This window comes from Protomyctophum parallelum (genome assembly GCF_964188405.1).
Source record: "Protomyctophum parallelum genome assembly, chromosome: 14".
Taxonomy (NCBI): Eukaryota; Metazoa; Chordata; class Actinopteri; order Myctophiformes; family Myctophidae; genus Protomyctophum; species Protomyctophum parallelum.
This window is the reverse complement of record NC_139709.1, coordinates 32,306,980-32,327,581: the sequence shown is the minus strand read 5'-3', so window position 1 is coordinate 32,327,581 and position 20,602 is coordinate 32,306,980. Positions and strand designations below refer to the sequence as shown.

At 41.9% G+C, this 20,602-nt stretch overlaps 1 protein-coding gene across 4 annotated transcripts in view; it reads left to right on the top strand.

The window, feature by feature from the left end:
- Positions 1–26: 26 nt before the first annotated feature.
- snap47 (synaptosome associated protein 47) overlaps positions 27–20,602 on the top strand; it is a 32,051-nt gene continuing 11,475 nt past the window's right edge. The window contains exons 1-5 of one of the 4 annotated variants that reach the window (XM_083782373.1): positions 27–59; positions 422–934; positions 1,429–1,928; positions 3,828–3,952; positions 6,320–7,725. In XM_083782373.1, the coding sequence (XP_083638499.1) occupies positions 441–934; positions 1,429–1,928; positions 3,828–3,952; positions 6,320–6,466 (1,266 nt within the window). In that variant the 5' untranslated portion in view covers positions 27–59; positions 422–440 and the 3' untranslated portion in view covers positions 6,467–7,725. Of the gene's footprint in view, positions 315–421; positions 935–1,428; positions 1,929–3,827; positions 3,953–6,319; positions 7,726–20,602 lie in introns of those variants that run through there. The other 3 variants (XM_083782374.1, XM_083782372.1, XM_083782371.1) reach the window with 3 other exon arrangements.

The window sequence follows — 20,602 nt, the reverse complement described above, 5'->3', positions numbered from 1 at the left end:
ACATGCGCCATACGTCACTTCCGTAATAAACATTGATGATTTTCTATCGTCACGCAGAGGTAATCTTCGTTTACGTTTAGTGTGTCATTGAGTGTGAAAGCGAATATGATCTACGCAGAAATCAGAGACGTTTTATAGCATTATAATGACGGCGTCGTGTTTAAATCACTCTGATACTCAGCTCGCTAACGTTAGCCTACGTTACCATTAAAAGTTATAGTGTGAATCGTCTCCAGTCCAACCTGGTCCAGTATTTTCCAGGACCCTTTCACCTCCCAAACAGGCTCACAGATTCGGATCACGGCGTGAATAACGTATGCTCAATAGGTCTATATATAAATCAGTATTATTGATTGCAACATTGCATGTGCTTGGTTCACATTTAACCATTGAACTCAATTTGTGCCTCTTTCATGTTTAGGAAAGCAACACTGTCCAAAATGAGCCGAGACATTCCCATCCACAGCTGGCAGGGTTCCTATTACATCAACTGTGAGAAACGGTGGGAAACTGGTACCCTATCCCTCACTCGAACCATGGTCCGTTTCACTTCTGACCAGACAAAGGAGACTGTGACCAGCTTTCGTCTCTCCTACATCATGGAGATCAAGATGGAATCATCCAGCTATATCTTCAGCACTCTCACGGTCCTCGAGCAGGGCAATGTGAAGCACTGGTTTGGTTCCCTGAAGCCCAACAGGGTGGTCATTTACAATGTCCTGGAGCATTTCTGGAGAGAGCGTCTCCTGTCTCCCTCAACAGAGACCCAGGGGGCGGAGGGGCCCTCCAAAGGCAGAGAGCTCATCAGCCTAATGGCAGGTGCCCAGAGACGACTGGAGGACACGGGCGTGGTCCTACACCACCAGGGAGAGCAGTTTGATAACATGATGGAAGGACTGGAAAAGATTGACTCTGACTTGGGTGTTGCAGACAAGTAATTGCCTAAATACTCTCTGGCTTTGTATCACTTAATAATCAAATCAGTAAATCATAACTAGCCTACTGAACTTACCTGCATCATTGAGTGTTAAGTGTTGAGTTGACTTAAAGTCATTATGCAGTTAATAAGGTATGGATTTATTACATCAATCTTTCATATCGGCAAGTTGATTTTCATACCGCACTTACGGAGGAACTTACTTATGAATGGAACCCAGAGGCATACTCTAAAATCAAACAAACCATGGTGTGCTTTGGAAAATGGTTGATAGCAATGTCAAATATCTCGTGTGTCATAGGCAAACATACAGTACAGTCCTTTAACATTTTGTAACTAACCTACAATATGTTCCACCAGGCTACTGTGGTTGGATGCTTGGGTTAGCTAGAGGGTTGCACTTGCAATACACAACCCAGGCCCAATCTAAATGTCAACTGTCATTCCGTGAGTAGGATTCTTCTCATGACCCTTGTCTGTTCTTGCTGCAGGCTGCTGACAGAACTAGAGTCTCCTCCCTGGTGGCCATTTGGTAAACTGCCCTGGAGGGCTCAGCAGGAAGCCAAGGCAGCGTACGCCGAGAGAGCTGCTGCCGCTGCTGGGAAGGGCTCCACGATGCACAAGGTGATCAGTAGCATCCCTGCCGTGGTGTCCCGGGGCGGGGAGTCGGACCTGAAGCCAGGGTGTCTGTTAGTGTTTGTGTCCTCTCTGGAGGTGCGAGATACCAATCACCATCTCCTCCACCGCTTTGAAAGGAGCGAGGTCGACGACATCAGGGTACACAACCCCTATGAGGTCAGTATCAGGCAGCGCTTCATCGGCAAACCGGATATTTGCTACCGACTTCTGTCTGCCAAGATGCCAGAGGCAATGGCAGTGCTGGAGATGCAGTACAAGAAGAAGGTAGAGTACACCTGCGAATATGCTGCCTTCAAGACAAGCCCTGCGGCCATTTCTCCGATGGACGCAGAGGGTTCAGTGTGGAATGAAGGTCAGTAGACAGCACAGTGAAATCTGAAGTATCTAAGGGCCGATTCATACTCCTATTTTACCGCTGTTTTGGCGCTGCAGTGCCGAAATGATTTCGGCTCGTCAGAAATTTTCAGTAGCACCGAAGAGCCGACTTTAGGACAGTACCCGCCCCTCCCCCCCCCCCCTAATGACGTCACATTGTAGGCTCTACAGAGCCGACCCGACTTTTATTCGGCTCTAAAATAGGAGTATGAATCGGCCCTAACTCTGAAGCCGGTATACAATTGTCTTTATTCAGACCGCCGTCATCTTGCCAGCAATGTGCTACCTAGGTGCTACTTCTCATAGACAGCCCATTCATCCAAACAGAAATGTCCTCTAATTATATTAAACGACGTCAAAATCACCAACATTGCAGCTGTAGAGAAAGCTTGAATTATCCTCTGCAAAGTGTTTGTTTCATAAAAATCCACCGTAGACATTTTATGAGCTACTTTCCTGTCAAGAAATTCCTTGCATGTGATTTCTTTCTTTTTTTAATTTTTTTTTACTTAAATCTTTATCCCACGATTTTGTAACCCAGTTTTCTTTTCACCCAGTGCCAATTATCTAATGTAATCCTGGGCGCTACACTTCCTCTGCCAACCTGGGGGGGCAGCGGACTGACCTCATGCCTCCTTCTTTGCATGAGGAGTCCAAGCTGCTTCTTTTCACCTGACAGAGGGGAATTTCCCCGGCCGGACGTAGCGCGTGGAAGGGACACGTTATTCCGACCAGTTCCTTTCCCCTCCATCAGGCGCCCCGGCTGGCCAGGGGGAGGTAGTTTTAGAGACCAGGATTACGGCATGTTTTTGTGAGGGTATCTACCCTAGGGGCCAGGGACACGGGGAGAACATGCAAACTCCACACAGAAAGGCCCTATCGCCAACCCCCGCCTCGGGTATGGGCACTGATGACGCGGAGGAGGGAACATGCCGCCAGTGCCCACAGCGTCCCCAGCGGGAATCGAACCCAGGACCTTCTAGCTGTGAGGCGACAGCACTACCAACTGTGCCACCGTGCTTGTTTTCTAAGTGTTGGAGTTTGGAAGCGCTCGTTGAAAATCACTCAACAGCCCATGCGTGCCACCTGTTTTAAATTGGCACATGGTGCAGCAGGAGGTTGCTTTACTGATAACGAGTGCTTCCATACTCATAATCATCTGCAAGGAATTTCTTGACAGGAAGTAGCTCATAACATGTACGGTGGATTTTTATGAAATAAACACTTTACAGATTGAAAGAGGATAATTCAAGCTTTCCCTACAGCTGCAATGTTGGTGAGTTTGACGTTGTTTAATATAATTAGATAGGACTTTTCTGTTTGGGTGAATGGGCTGTCTATGGGAAGTAGCACCTACTGTAGGTAGCACCTTGCTGGCAAGATGGCTGCGGTCTGAATAAAGACAATAGACCCTCACAGGAACATTTTACTTTAGTTAAATCACCTCTCTGGAGTTTGCCAAGTTTGTTTGGTTTCCTTGCTGTGTATTTAATGTACTGCAACATTTGACCACGGTGTGGCGCTAAAGGTCTGCATTTTCAATACAGCCCGCTGTAATGAAGATGCTTGCAAGGAAAAGTCCTACAATGTTATTGCAAGCACCGCAGCAGTCTCAATATGACAAAATGACAACTGTAAGCTGCAACACATAATACACATTACTACTGCATATGGTTCTGGATGTCTTTCCTTTACAGAAATGCTATTTTTATGAATATATCGCCTCATTTCTGGTGCCTTATACTGCCATACCGCCAGTTTACTCTTTGGTTTCCACACGCACACACACACACACACACACACACACACATACAGACACTTGCACTTCAAGGTGGGCTGTGTTTGTGTCGTTTCCATTCTCCACCCATGGAGTCAGGTTTGCAGCAAATGTGCCAGGAGACAGAGGTCCCCATGGAGATTCCAGCTGGGGAGCTCTCCCAGGTGCAGGTGCATGTGCTCCGGCCAGCTGTCAGCCAGGCTGAGGCCCAGGAATTGAAACAGGTGAGGTCTCCCACAGCCTCTATAGACATATATGACTTGCACCGTTGTTAGTTACCTTTTAAGACTTGGTCACACTCATATGACGGCACTGGGCAGGGTCATACAAATGTTATGTCTATGGGCAGAAAATTATACACTTTGCCTCAAATAATGGCTACTGTTACTGTAAACCAGCCTCTGGGTTTTTCGGTAAAGCATGTTATGATGAGCATTCGCTGTATGGTATGTAAAACTGATGTCACGACACAATAAGTTTGAGAAAATAAGCTGCCCTCCACGTGAAAATGAACGGGGGAATGTTATAGAGTACAAATGTTATTTCCAGTCCAAACCCACGATTCAGTATAATGATTTTTATTTTTCATCCTGTATGTTTTAAATGCTAGTTGGTGAGACCACAAACCAAAGTCTGTATTGGGTTTAAGAGAGGGAAAGAGACATGGTCAGTTATTTGGTCAGACGGCAGAAAGTCTTTCCATACAGGACCATATAACACTGAGTTGGGTTTAGATGCACGGTCTGTGATGACAGAACCCAAACAGTGACGCAAATTCAGGACAATTATTTTTCATTTAGCGACATCATTACAGGTTGCTTAGAATGAGAAGGTTTGTGTAAAACTTCAGTGCATATTTGTTTTACTAACCCATACATAATTACTTTCATAAACAGTTTCCATTATGCATTTGGTCTCAATATAGTCAGCGTTAGTTAATGCCAATAGTTTCTTGCTAGGACTAAATTGGAACCTGGCCATATCATAGAAGGCCAATAAAACATATCTTGAATCAGGCTTTGTGAGCACTTCACAATGGCTATCCAGTTAATTATTATACATTATAACAGTGTCAACAAATGTTTTTTTCTTTTAAATTATCTTAGTGTAAGTCGCTATCGCTCTTGTCTATATAATCATTTTTCAAACAAATTAATCATGGCGGTAACAATTAGAACTAGTTCAGTGTTAATGTTTTGGGTTGTCTATTGTTTCTGTATCAATGGCTTTTTGTCTACAGCTGATACGTTATAATAGCTAAGACTTCAAAGGATACCAATTTTGACATAATGCTACACTTTTGGACACACCCTACTCTTAATGTAATTCATGGCAATAGAACAAGCTTCAGTGGTTAAAGAGCGTCTACTATTCTGCCTTAAGTGCTTTTAGCAAATGCCCCACTTTGTCCATGCATATCACGCTGAATATTATTTGGAATTGAAAATGTCCTTGAAATTAACTATTTCAAAAGAATGACAAGAGTTTTTGTTTTATTTTTGTAATAGTGCATTAGACTAAATGTTTAAATTTGAGGGTTTCTACATGACTTACTTCTTTTAGCCATGATATAAGCAGTTGCTAAAAATAGTACATTTCTCTGTTTATTCAATGACGCACCAGAACTCCTGCAAATGTAAGAGTATATGGCATGATTAGGTCATATTAGCCTAGTTTGAAGTATTTCCATCACAATCCAACATAGTTGTCCGACCTGAAAGATGGAATGCAGTTGTCCTTTGGTGTGTACAGAAATACTATCTGTTTTCTAACTCCTGTCTGGACCGGTTCCTGTGCGCTGCTGCAATGTCCACGTTTGCTGGCCAGTGAAAACTGACATAATGTTAATGGGTGTGTGTGAGCGTGAGTAGGAGAACATAATATTAGTTTAGAAACCATGGTGGTGGGGTTTGGAGTGAGTGTTTATTAGGTTTTGCTTGGCACACATCATGGTTTATTTAAGTTGTTCCATCGACCATAACATACACAGTTGTTAGACCGTGGAGATGTAGTCGTATAATTCACTGAACGCACTAAAGTGAAGACAACAAATGTTATTGTCCGTCAGATATCATAGGAGACCAGCCGATGTCTTTTAATGATCACATAGACACATACACGTATACTATCACATGACACCATAGCTATCATATACCTAGCTATAGCTATCATATTGGTCACTATAATTGTATCACAGCTGGTGTCAAATTGTAATGCTGACATTTCGTCTGCAGCCATTTTTATTAGCTTCCCATTTTCTGTGTGGCCAGCCAGGGAAAGAAGAGAGAATTAAAAAAAAAGGGTGAAAAAAAAGTCACCTATCACCCCTTTTTCTACCCACTCTCTATATTCCACTGAGATAGTACCTTAATTCTAACTCACTGACCCCATCTTTATATGGTCTATCTCTGCATATGGTCGAAGTTTCATTACTCCCCTAGCTTCCTCCGTCTCCCCCCGCATTTCTGTGTTGCATCTCCCCTTCCTTTATTTGTGGCCCCCTCCATGCTCGTCCAAGTTCAGGCAAACTAATGACATGTACTTTGTCTTTCTTTGTCTGTGTGTCTGTGTGCGTGTGCGCGTGCGTGTAGATTTTCATGCAGCTGAAGAACCTGGCTCTGGAAGCCGAGACGGAGCTGGAGCGCCAGGACGAGGTCTTGGATGCCCTGACCGGCTCCACAGAGCGGGCCACCATGCACGTTGACAAGCACACCTCGCGCATGAAAAGATTGCTGTAGCAGCGTTCACAACCATCAACCAGACGTAGCCGCGAAATACAGCGTAAGTTTCTTATCGTTGCTATTTTGGAACCGTAAAGGTTTCAGACTGACTTGCACAAAAGGCAGACCATGCCAAACGTTGAACGACCGATTACATTGGTTTACTTATAGGTTTGCTACTTTCGCAACTTTGAATGCTGTTATAAATCTGTTTCAGTTTTAAGTACACTATAGTGAATTCTTCTGCGCTTCACTGAGCAACCTTGCCAAAATCCTCAGTCGCACAAATCCTTAACTCAATGTGGGGCTTTGCTCAAATTATATTCTTATTTTTGTTTCTTTCAGAATGTAATTATCAATCCTAAATTTGCCACTGGGTTACATTGAAAAAAGCAAAAAAAAAAGAAAAAGCAGTGATATTACCAGCATAATGTTTGGGTCCAGTTTTAACAGACTCTTCGATATGCGACTGCGTTGCTCCCAAACTAGACAAACACATGTATTTGAAGTGACACATCCAGTTGTAAAAGTGCATGACAGACCCTTTACATGAGGTAATGGGCGACTGTTATCCTGCCACATCATCTTCATGCTGTTCCTCTATATGCTTTTGGCAGAAAGTTGCATGAGATTACACTTTGCACCGATGGAAAAAGGTCTGTAACATTCCCAGAAACCTGGGCATGTAGTTCTATAATAAAAATGAATGTGAAATAAGTAGTCCCAATAGCAGATAACATTGTCAATGGCGTTAGTTAGTTTTCCATTTTGTGATCCATAACTTTGATCCTTCCATTTTAACTGGTAATTGTTTGTCTGCCAATGCCCCTCCTGTCCAGGTCCTTGGCTCACTTTCTGTGGACACAGTGTCACTCTGGCTTCGTGTCTTGCATGTCCCAGTGTTACTGTTTTGCATCAAAGAGAAATATTATATCATTATCGGTGTATAAAAAAGCAGACTATAAATGTGCAGAAGTCCGGGAAGTCTTGAAAAAACACAACAAAAAACACATCCTTACTGTATGTTTTAATTTAAGTATAATACAATTATATAGGGTAGGGGACGTCTACACAGCAGCATAATGTACATTAATAGCTTATCTTATAAATCTATTATGTGTAAATGACATGCTATAATACTGTAATTTTGTGATTTATTTTGGTTTTATTGTTGTACTAATTTAATTTGTAATGATCTGTTATTTATTCGTTATTTTAACTGTGTCGTTTTTGACTTCCCTACTATCCCTAGTAATAAAATGGATGAAAGATATAAATACCTGTACTTTTTAGGTCTACGTACTTTAGGTCATTCGAATGGCAATTACTCCTATTTAGCTGGAACTGATATGGGAAAAAAAGGTTTTGAAGTATATTCCTGGTTAGGTAACACATATCAAAACAGGGCTGCCATATGAAAAAGTGGCATGGAGAATGTCAAACGCACGCTAAATGGAAAAGGAAGTTATTTGGGAAGTTATTTACTGTTTCTTAGTGCCATGAGTACCGTTTCATGGATATGACTCTCTTTGTAAACCTGCCATGGCTATTATAACACTCCTCTGGCTGCAGATGATTGGCATTTTCTGTTCACCACCTCTGTTGGGCAATTTTCACGAGAAAGGGGGACCGCTACGAGTTAGGAGCCCAGATTCATTTGATTTGGCAAGCAGTTGGCACTTTCAATTATGACTCGGGGAAGAAGCCTTACTTTAAAAGGGAGTGAAAAGAGGACCAGCAGCCTCGCTCAACAGCTCTCTAACCCAGTCATTATGAACTTATCACTTCAGTTAAACACAGCCCACCATTATAGATGTGAGAGACCCATAACATTTAAGCACAGGATGACACAAAGGAATGACCGGACATGGCAGTGCTGAGATGTTTTTTTTTTCTTTCTTTTTTGCTCGGAGACAATATGTTTTCACAGTGTAGACCATTTATTTTTGTTGATTTGAGTGATAAACAGTCAGATTTTGGAAGTCCCAAAACTCCAGAAGCATACCACATGGTTATGTGAATTCCAACCCCTTAAAAAAAGGTTAGGGAAATAGAGCACATACTGGCGTGGTTTAGAAGCAGCCTTGCAATACGAGGAAGTGGTGGCGGTCTTGTCTGACCACAGATACATGAGATCCGGCTTTGCCTTCCTAACGGATGGTATGGAGACACGAGGGATTCTGCTGGCCTTGACTTCCAAGTCTGTTTACTTGATAGTCCCTGTGGTTGAAGAGAGCCGCTCTCATACAAGGAGCGTGTCTCAATTGATGGTCAATCAATCAACCCTCGCTGGGAAAAACGGCAGCCTGGGCTTGTGGGATTCTGTGAGGGCACAATGTGGCTTGCACTCTGCTCCAAAATGAGGAGTTTATTTTTGTGATTGTAATACAAACTTAAGTTAGAGTTGCCATCTCATTTCCCATCGGGAAGTCAAAAGTTGTTTTTCCTCTTGAATTCAGAGATGTTTTGACATCTGACGCAATGTCCTGGTAAACTCTTTGTTTTCCCTTGCTTGACAAGACTTGTTATTTTTGTAATGAATTTAGAAAAATATTTTTTTTTGTTTGAACGCAATATGTACCAGTAAATACAATTGTTTGTGATCCAGCACCCATACATTGTTTACATTATACATTATATTTGGCTGCACGCAGTATCGGTATTTAATTAACAGTTTTGCATGTTGACTTCAGAAATGCATATGTTCACGTTCAGCGCACCAAATCACGAGTTACACTTTATACAGAAAAGAGTAACACCGTCATGCTACGAAGCATACATGAGTCTTCCAAAGCATGTCTGACTGTAATGGCCTCATTTTTGACTCATGTCCTGGCTGGCCTCTCACTGGTGCAGGTGTTGCTGCGTTTCCTTTTGCTGAGGGAGTTTCTAGTTTCAGGAAATAAGGCCTGTTGGTTAATGTTAGAACTGGGAGAAAAAGTTCCTGGAAGGAAGGTGCCTGAGTCCAACCACGGGGGCTGGACTCCAGAAGAAAGAGATATGACACACTACATCACCATAATGCTATCAGGACATAAGAAAAGAAACATACCATTCCGTTTGTAGTAACATCTACTGTACATTAGACATATTCCTTATGTGTCAAGCTTGTATTGCACATTTACTTTTAATAACATTTTGCCAGTTCCTATTTAATAGTTTATCCATTTTTTGCATGCAAATTTGTACGCCTCGATTATTTTTTCTTCTGTGGAGAAGAAAAATGTATCCGTATTTAGTCTATACGGCTGATATGGTACTTTCCCAGATGCTAAGCAACATGATGATTTAATTTGTGCCGTGCCAATATAGTATTGTTTTTGGTCCTGGCTGTGCACTTTATTTATCTATAAACTATCTTGATCCACAAACTTCACATATTTGTTTAAACCGGCTTATAGGCATTAGGCAGTCAAGCTAAATGTATCACATTTGAATTATTTCTCAGAATGTCACCTTAGAAGAACACTCGGTTCTACCTGTAATTCGAGCAAACTTATATTGGCAGAGTTCCAAAGATGACTGCACCCGTTTGTGGCGGACTGGAAGTTTATTCTGAAGGATTTCCGATAGACTGACTGGTTCAGTGGATGTTGTTATGGTTCCCGTTCCCTGTTACAATGTCATGATACTGTCACTTGTTATTAGGTTCAGTAGGGGGCAGCAGTGAGTTGATGATGACATTTAATTGATGATCACAAAAACTGGACCGCTCACTCAGAATGTTCTGCTGCTGGTAAAAGGGCAGCATTCATTTCTGCTATTGTGATAGACCAATTTGATTGATTTAAGTATTTATTAACAGTTTGCAGAATGGGTACATTTCAAATGAAAGCACAACTCAATATAAAAACCGTCCGTAAGGTGCCTGTTTTGAAGGAGTCAAGGGATTCACATGTCTTAAGGGCTGTTGGTAGGGTGGCGTTCCGCATTTTGGTGGCATAGGAGCGAAATGAATTTAGTCCCTTGTTTGTGCCAAATCTGGGTTGCACAACATGGTTTGTTGAACTCCCTCTGGTGTTGTGGGTGTGGGACTTTGTTGACATTAAAGGGGTTGTGACATTAAAAAAACGGTTTTGGAATTGTTCTTATTTTTTTTAGGTTTTCTAATCTCAATTGCACCCAAAAAACATGAACTTTTAACATTCAGTAGATTTTCTGTGATCTGGGGTTTTCTGGCTCAAACAGGTGCTCTGATTTGCCGGCAGATTGTGATGTAAGATCCTGCAAATCCCATATATGTCAATGGGTTTGCCAGCAGATGTCACTGTTTTCACTGTGTTGCCTGTTTTCATTGTAGCTCAAAAGGCTTCCAAACCCCAAAGAAAACTTCAGACCACAGAAAATCCACTGAATGTTCAAAGTTCAGGTTTTTTGGGTGTAATTGAGGTCATAAAACCTAAAAGAAAAAATAAAAATAAATGAAAATGAATGTCATAAAACCTTTAAGGAAGTTATTTAGACAGGTACATGTAGTATGCAGTATATTGGGCCAATGAAATGACTGATATTGCTACCACCCAGGCAGCCACCAATTATGTTTCTCCTCTATGATTTCAGAATCATCTTTGTCACATCAAAGTCAAATAGTTTCCATTGTGCTATTTTTTTCCCAAGAAAACAAAGACGGGGAAGAAAAGGGGGGGGGGGTGCAAGTTCATTTGTGCCTTAGTCATAATTTCAAATTAAAGGCTTGCACCCCCCACACTTTAATCCTTACTGTAGGAAACTTACAGTGAGCACTGAGCACCGTAATGGAAACCTACCAACCCACGTTTCTTTTGCAGGTCTTGTTTTCGTTCTGAAACCTTTCTACTAAAAATGCATCACACTCCTCTGCTTGGAGTGAATATAAAAACACAATGGTCAGGAGTGTACCTTTGGCAAGTGTGAGGAGGAGTCCTTTTTTTTTGTGATGACTGGATTATGTATTCATTAAAATCCCATCTATACAGTTCCCCAAACAGGTTGTCAGGCCAGAAGCCAGCTCACACCGCATCAGTACTTTTACGAGTGGGCCCCCCAGAAACCTTCAGCGAGACTGTTTTTAGTGGCTCTTGCTGCAAATGGAAACACTTAGCTCCCACAATAAATTACCCACCCGAGTGATGCCACACTGCATAGACCCCCAGCTCAGCCACTCGCCTATAGCCACAGACAACAGGCTATATGGATTGTGCATAATTCCGATAAGTTTCTCTCTAAAAATAGTCCCATCACTGAGAGTCTGTTGAGTATTAAGGGGACAGCAAAGATATTATATGACCCAAGGGTTGTTGCACTGATGTGCAGTCTGGTCTGCAGGGACAGCAGTGTGATTAAAGTTTGTGTGCGTGTGCGTGCGCCTACCACCTCCTTTGTGTGTGTGTGTGTGTGTGTGTGTGTGTGTGTGTCTGTGTGTGCCTACCACCTCCTTGGGGTTGAGACGAGGGTCATTTTGGGATAGAAATGAGTGTTTAAGCTATTCATTTTCTCTGGAGAGTAAATAGTCATTAGTGTGACAGGCCATTGATCTTAGGGCAATACCACCCTCTGATCCAAACCATTGTTTATACTTGTATGATTAAAAAGATGCAATGCTGTATTGTAGGGGCCCTTCTGTAAAATTGAACGCCCCCACCAAGCAAAGTAATGATGGTGCTTCTGTGAACACAGACCAATGGGGTCAATTTCAAAGCCACTGACAACACGCTTGAAAGTACTTGACTTTGACTTCTGTATTAAAATATCCAGGTGTGTTACAACAACGGCATGTACTAGTTCCCTCGCTGAAGTTGCCCGCAAAATAATCCTAATTATCATTCTCGACAAACGTGCGTGTGCTTGACCACCTATAGTGATGTAATTGCAGCTGACCAAATAGATTTGTTGTTGAAACATCGCCCCCGCTCTGTTCTAGCTACGTTGTGACAGCGTTGTGTGTTCAACACAGAGGGCCCGGCGCAACCATAACAAACACAGCTGAATCTGGGGGTTTACATTTCAGCTGGATGACGGCGCACGCAGCGTCTGGGTGGGACTTAGGAGAAGGAGCGCCGGGCCAGCAGCCATCGTCTGGCTTCCTGCCAGCGTGGTGTATATATATATATATATATATATATATATGAACAGCCCTGACGGTGGGACGTACTGTACGGTGTGAAGTCACTGTCCAGAACCTGCCCAGGCCCATTTAGATTCTACAAATGCCTTCTAGAATCCTGGCAGTTTCCTGAAAAAAAAAAAACCTATGTTTCTATATGTCAGTCGTTCTCAAACATTTTCACGTCAAGGACCCCCAAAAATATATAATTGGCCGCCGACCCCCCCATCTGAAAATATGTTGTTCCAGCCCCCCCCCCCCCCCCCCCCCCCACACACACACACTCTGTGCCGCGATATGAGCTTGTAGATCTGCTATTTTTCAATAGCTAAAGTATAACATAATGCTTAAAACACCAAAAGGGGTTCCCGCGCAGAATTGGTTAAATGCAAATTAATTTAAAAAAAAAAGACCTGTGCTACAGGTCCCACTGTTAACAGGTCTGCACCAGCTCGAATGCAGGGAGATGGTTTGACAAAGTTAAATTCGGTGCCAGGACAAAAGGCTTCGGTCTGTAATGAGGGTGTGGACCAACAAAGGTCAGGTTGGAATAATTGTGACATGGTCTTGTTTTAAGAAGTTCCAAAAGGAAGCTGCCAGCCTAATACTGTTGGCTGTGAGCACACACAACCCATAAACGGAAAGAATAATTATTTATAACCATCCTTGGGGCTGTCGAATGGGTTTAATTTGGGAACGGAGTGAAAATGTCTACGTTCCGAAAAGTTTTCAAAGTGCATCATTTCATCTGTGCTCTCGCCCTTGGCACAGTCACAAACAAAACAGCATTGTTAAAGGTTCCGTTCATCAGGTCCCATACAGAGATGCTTCCTGACGTACATTCACATAATTCTCAACTTTTTCCCAAGCAGTGTCTTGTGTTGGCCTTTTGTATTTGGATATCTGTTGAAAGGTTCTGTCACTACAGAAGTCTTACTTTAAAAAGTTTGAAGACTAAAATAGAAAAACAATTCCATGATAAATGTATGCAAAAGACTCTAACATTTGCCATGCACACAGACCCATTTTCTCTTCCATATCTCTCTTTCTCTTTGCTGTGGGTTTATTTCCATAACTGCAAGGAATTTTTGGACAACACCTATTTTGTGGAAACTCCTTCCGCAATCCCAAATGGTTTGTCCACGTAACCTCAGGGGAGCAGCCAGCAACTATGTAATCGGAGAAGATTGAGTACACACAGAGACCATAGCCTGGTGAGCTATTGAGAAGCTGAAACAAAGATTACCAGATGTTTACCCAGCCCTGCCATATGTGAGGTGGTTACTGAAATTTTGTGTGCAAAATGTCTGAGTGGCAGAGAGAGAGCGAGGGAGAGTCTGAACCTTTGACCCAGTGTCTATTACAGATAGAAAAAAATATAATGCCTATTGACCATGAAGCTAATGGAAAACAATGACGTGCTATGTCGGTTGGCTTTCCTCTGAAGGAAATGTAGCGTTCCTCAGGATATCAGTCAGGAATCCCCTTTACTGATGGAAACCATGGAGCCGTCAAAACAAGGGCTCTATAATTCTGCTGCCTGGTTTCAATTAAAGCATTGAATATCAAAGACAATCACTCCCATTTTAATGTGCATTTTTTTATGTGTTTCCCAGTTTATTTTGATGGAAAATTTGTGGGTGGAGCACTTGCTAATTGGTATGGAAAACTTGCACCTGTGGTAGACCAATGTTTTGAGAGTCAGAAGCAGTGAATATTTGTGTGTTTTCTTTTTTTTGAGGAGGAGGAATCCAACTTTATCCCAAAACAATTTCAAACTGCATCTGGTTGAATTTGCAACTGGTCATAAGGTTGACTGGGACAATGGCACAGGGTTTTTGTACTCAGATGTGAGGCCTTTAAGGTCTCATTCTCTCAGTTTGTGGTTCGTCATTGCCCAGTAAACAATGTTTCAACTTCATTATGAGTTATGACAAACCAGCATGATCCTATGCAGCTAAATCTGTGTAAACTTTAACTCGGAGACTAGTGTAAAAATGGATCTTTGGAGGTCCGTTTTTACATTGTCACTGGAACATATATTTAGTTTGCATACTACACATACAATTACAAACACTCTAAACACTCAATTTTTTTGGAGTGCCGCTGAAAAGGTGGACCCTTTCCAGTGTTTTTCTTTTTTTTAAACAAAAAACACAATTTGGAGTCTGGGGTTGGAAATCAGCATCCATGCCAATGTCGATGTCACTGCATGTTAAAACGTAACACAGCTACATATTGTGGTAATAATGAATGAAAATGCCAAGTGCTTTGATTAGATCATCCCATGTCCGAACTGAAAGTTAGCAGATTGCGGAAGGATATTATGTCATTGTTTTCACAGCCCACAACAACCTTTTTTTGACGCATTCTGTATTATGTCATAGCATAACTCACAATTATGCAGCAATATCGTAGTCGCATGAACAGATGCTGTACAAACATACTATGTCAGTTTATACATGCGTTGCGGTGACTAATTTCTTCCTCTTTGTTTAACACATCTTCATTTGATTGGTGGGTAATTACTTTGTAATCAATATGACTACATTTACTAAAACAGCTGCACATTAATTTTGCGATCCAACACTGATGTTGTTACTGTTTTCTTTTTCTGTTGTATTTTTGTGTGTGTGTCTATATATATATATATATATATATATATATAGATACAGTGTGTGTGTATATAATATAATATTATATATATATATATATATATATATTGTATGTGTGTGCTTGATGGGGTGGACCTATCAAGACATTCTTTCCACTCTGTCGAAAGAGAGGTGGAATCACCCTGTCTCTATATATATGACAGAGTGCGTCACTCTCCGCCCTTCTCTCCTCCCCTGTGGTTTACTGGACCGGAGAGATCTATATTCTTCTAAGTCAAAGTTACTGCGGTGTTCTATCATTAGTGGTGAGCTTTAATCTCAAAATTAGAGGGGTAAATCATTAAAATATTGCTCGCAACTGCAAACAGGACGACAGAGATGCAGGGTTTCCCTTTCAATTGCCCCACTGGCTGTGAAGTGTCTTGCAGACTGGACTAGACTGGAGCTTTGATTATATGGTAATATTAACACATAATCAATGAATGATAGTATTTTATAATCATATTATTGGATACAAATGTTTTGGGATCTTTTGAATTCTCAAAGTATACAATATTCACCTGCAGCTGCTTCAGCCATAATAGCCATAGCAATTATTCTTTATTTGCAGGTGCAATAGAAATGTCTTTTACAGCAGTGTTTTTGACTGACTGGTGAGAGGTCCTCGATCGCTCAAAGAGCTCAATCACTGCTGCACGAGTCTCCAGTGAGGAGCTGCTATACTGATGCAGGGTTGATGTCGTCGACTAATACTATGACACTACCTTTTTTCACTGGCGAAGACTAAATGGAAACTAAATTAAAACTAAGCTATGGTGACTAAAACTAAGACTAAATATATTGACAATTTCGTCAACAAATAAAAACTAGACCAAAATAAAAATGTTAGGAAGGGACCATAGTGTCATTTTACACTTGGTTGCGACGCGTTGTGAGCTTGTAGATCGGTGTAAAATCAGTCATCAAGGCCCGCCAAAATACATTGTAGTCGACTAAATCAACTGTAGACTACAATGTGACTAAAACTAAATGAAAACTATTCAAGAGACTAAAGCTAAAATCGAAATTTGCTGTCAAAATCAACACTCTTCTGATGGTATCAGTGTTGGTGGCTGACCAATTCAACCTTTGTCAAGTTCCGCCCGTGGTTGTGCCCCTCTTTGCACTCACTGGTTGCCGTTTCTTGGTTTGACAAAAATCCTCTCTCTCCATCCACTACCATTGAAACAACGTGTTTTTCAGTTGCTTCGTATTGATATTCTGTGCACTCAATTCTTATTTTAAACTTGGTGTCAGTAAAAATGAACCTCGCAGACGCAGCATGGTGACTGGGGCAAAAGTTTGGTTTTAGTTTTTTTTCCAAAAAAATATGTTTTAGAAAATTCAACATAAACGAGCCGGAAGGAACCAGGGCGGAACAAGGCAGAAAGAGCCTGCTGGTTAGTCAGTCAGGGACCAATCAGAAGGCTGACAATAGTGTTAGAAACCTCCTCGCCACTCGCCCTACACACTTCCACTCGGTTTGAGCATAGATATATAAATCATAGGGACGGCACTGGAATTCCCCTCCCATCCACTTGCATTGCATTGCGTCTCTATTATTTATATATCTATGCTCAAACCGAGTGAAAGTGTGTAGGGCGAGTGGTGAGGAGATGGTTTCAAAAAAGGCCCCAGGGCTTGTGAAACAATGTCTTGTCTGCATGGCTGCTGTTTCTGGGCAAGCATGCATGCTGTGCATGCCTGAGGTGCCTGCAGTATCATTGGCTCTCCCTCACAAGGTTTTGCCACATCGTTCGAGGTCCATTTCAAATGACACGCTCATCCTGGATGTCAGCAGGAACCAGTGTTGTTTTTGGCAGCGTATTTCTATTTTAGTTTAAGTCATATTCTCTTGAATAGTTTTTAATTCGTTTTAGTTTTAGTCACATTTTAGTCACTCGTAATGTTTTAGGTTAGTCTAGTTTTAGTCGACTAAATATCATAAGATTTTAGTTGATCTACAGGTGATTTAGTCGACTAAAATGTGTTTTGGCGGGCCTTTATAATTTATACTTTATACAAGCTTGTAGATCGGCTATTTTCAGCATGCAACCAAGTGTAAAATGACTTGTGTCTTTACTCTTTTACTTATACTGGATCTCTTGTCCACTAGACCCTTCCTAACATTTGAGTCCAGTCGGTTGACGAAATTGTTAGTATTTTTTGTCTTAGTTTTAGTCATCATAGCTTAGTTTTCATTTAGTTTCCATTTAGTTTTCGTCAGTGTAAAACGGTCGGGGGGGGGCGTGATCCCGTGTGATCAATTGGCTAATCATTGTGATGTCAGAACATCATTGTGATGTCAGAACATCATTGGGATGTCAGAACATCATTGTGATGTGTCGGAACAGGCCAGCTCCGTATATGGAGATCTAGGGGTGATTTGGGCGAGGCTTTTGTGCCGGTTCTGGACAACCTGGCCCTGCACTCCCTGCGGTGGTGTGGAACGTGTGTGAAATTTGAAGTCTGTGGGGTTGAACGGTTCTCGTGTGGATTACAGACACACGTACGTACGTGTGTGTGTGTGTGTGTGTGTGTGTGTGTGTGTGTGTGTGTGTGTGTACGTATGTATGTACGAACAGTACGTACGTACGTACGTACGTACGTACGTACGTACGTACGTACGTACGTACACACAGAAACGTGGTGCATTTAGCATATAGTGCTTTTTACACACACACACACACTCAATTGGCCGCTTGACCTCCAGAGCTACTGCCGCCCCAGGGCAGGCAGGGCTCCATGTTGGAACCAGGGAGAGGGAACAAGCTCCCGTGCTAATAGAATGTGTGCATAAGACCGTGTGTCCACCAAGGCATTTTTCTCCAGCTGAAAACACAAGTGCTCTTGTCCAAATGGCCAAGCGTTGAAGATATTTCAACGCTTGGCGAGCAGATAAGAACACCACACACACGTGAACGCACTCAGAAAGCACAGAAAGACGCTCGTCACCCTGCTAGCGTCTTTGTGCTAATGTAATTATATACAATTAAATACATAAAAAATGTTTGCTGTTGTTTCAGTGTAAATCGTTTACTTAAAGACATGTTAGACCAAATTGCAAATACAAATAATTCTGATTGACTGCAGTGAACTAGTCTATAATATTATTATAAGTCATGATAATGTTGTACAGTACAATCTGGCATTAATCTAACCATGCTCTACCCCCTGTACTGTACTGTACTGTACTGAATGTAAAATAGGCGCACGAGTACCCTCCTGTTAGATTATTCTGCAGCCATGATTTGTCAGTATAAGGAAACTCCACTTCCAGTTAGTGCAGTATTTCAACTTTGCTGTCACATATTTGTTGAAACTGGGACCTTTTAACTACCGTAGAAGTGGAAGAAAATCAAAAGGATTAGCCAACACAAATAGGAAGGGATCATAAACAATTGGAATAATAACCCTATTTTTTCACACATCATGCTGCAACAAATGCACTGAACCTGCAACACTGTAGTGTTTGCTGGATCTCCAGTATAAGTGAAACACCAGAGTTTTCAGGTCACTTGCTCACACCCATTGTCACAAGTTTCTTAACTTGATTTATAGGGCTCTAACATTTCACGATATATAAAAAACTAGAATTTATTAGTTTGGTCCTCACAATTTTGTTTTCCGGAGAGATATGTCTGACCTTTTGAGAGAGAAAATGAAAAATAAATTGTGGACTCGTTAGATCAGTTACAGGGCTATTAAGCAGCTTCCTCCCGGTTGGGTCGACCACGGTCCTGTGAGCACACAAACACATTTCTGAGAGACTGCATGAGAACATTATTCTGAGGTGATACCACCTAATCACAATGACATCATGTCTCTCTGACAATAGGGCCAAGAGAGATGTCACAGCTTTGTTTAACCAATTTAGACCTGAGCACGTCTAAATCGTGACAGTTTTCTGTCGTTCTCAAACATTTTCATGTCAAGGACCCCCCCCCCCCCCCCCCATATATGTAATTGGCCATAAGGGGGGGGAGGGGGGGGGGACCCCATCTGAAAATATGTTGTCCCAGGGACCCCCTCCCAGAAGCAAAGATTTGAGTTAAAAACGTTCGAGAAGAAAGAATATATATTCAAAGATTTGTGCCACATTTTAACGATTTAAAAAAAATATCAGATCTACAAGCTCGTAGCGTGGCACTCGGTGCCGCTCTATGAGCTTGTAGATCTGCTATTTTTCAATAGCCAAAGTATAACAATGTTTTAACCAAAAGGCGTTCCCGTCCAGAATGGCTTAAGCTTAATTTGGATGTGATCCTCCCTGACTGAATTACTTCCTTTGTTGTAAGGCAATGCTCCACATCTGAACCGGTTTTTTGGAGTGCTTTACGATAATATTTCTCTTCATGGCCATAGACCTCTATTACCCTCCTCGGGTGATTTTTTTGTGTAGTTTCATATACCCAATGTGCTGTATTATTATGATTTCTTCCAGGTGTTGAATTAAGTTATTTCGTCTCTATCGTTTTGAGAAGTCATGTGTGCTGTGATTTTTTCGGAATAGTTTTTATATGCGTGCACACCTGCTTTGCTGCTGATACTTTTCTCCTCGAGGTCTTCTGGGAGGTAATAACCAGCATCGATTATGAGGGTTCATGGGACGCATGCTGCGTTCTTTTACAGTCCACTGAAAAGGCACTCAGAACCCTAAATTAGTTTTCTCTACTATGACACTATGTCTGGAGTTATTATTACACACTCACAGATCATAACCACACATTATTTACTCATAACCGAAGCCCTTATTAGATCAGCTGAACAAGCTATTGTACAACATGGGCTCTGGAAATACACTTTTCCAGCACTCTAACCAGTGCCAGCTTTACCAATAATAATCCCTCTATTCCTGTACAATAAAAGGACATGCAAACCCCCCCCCCACACACACACAAGCACACACACACACACACACACACACACACACACACACACACACACACACACACACACACACACAGAGTTTGGGGTGATCCAGCCCTTCCTTATGGTTCACTCCTCAAAACTGAAGCTACACACATCTGGGAATATTTCTCCACAGTGACCGGTGCTGTAATTTAAGACTCGTGACTGACTATCGGGGATGGTGACCTCGTGTGATTTGGGACCCTGTTGCAGCCTGCCTGCACAAGGCCGCCAGGCCGGAGCGAGGGGGACATGGGAGGTTTTTTACAGGCCCACCCGCAACGAGAACACAACTATTTCCTCTCCATAAATCATAATGGACACACTCGGTCTGGGGGCCTTCAATAGGAGCACAGCATGTCCATATTTTAAATGGGAGTCTGAAATTAACTTTCTCGCAGCCACCCACAGGATGTACACACGTATAGTTATACTGTCATACTATATACTGTTATACTGCGTAACTATTTTTTATGCAATATAGATAAATAACAAGAAACACGTTTT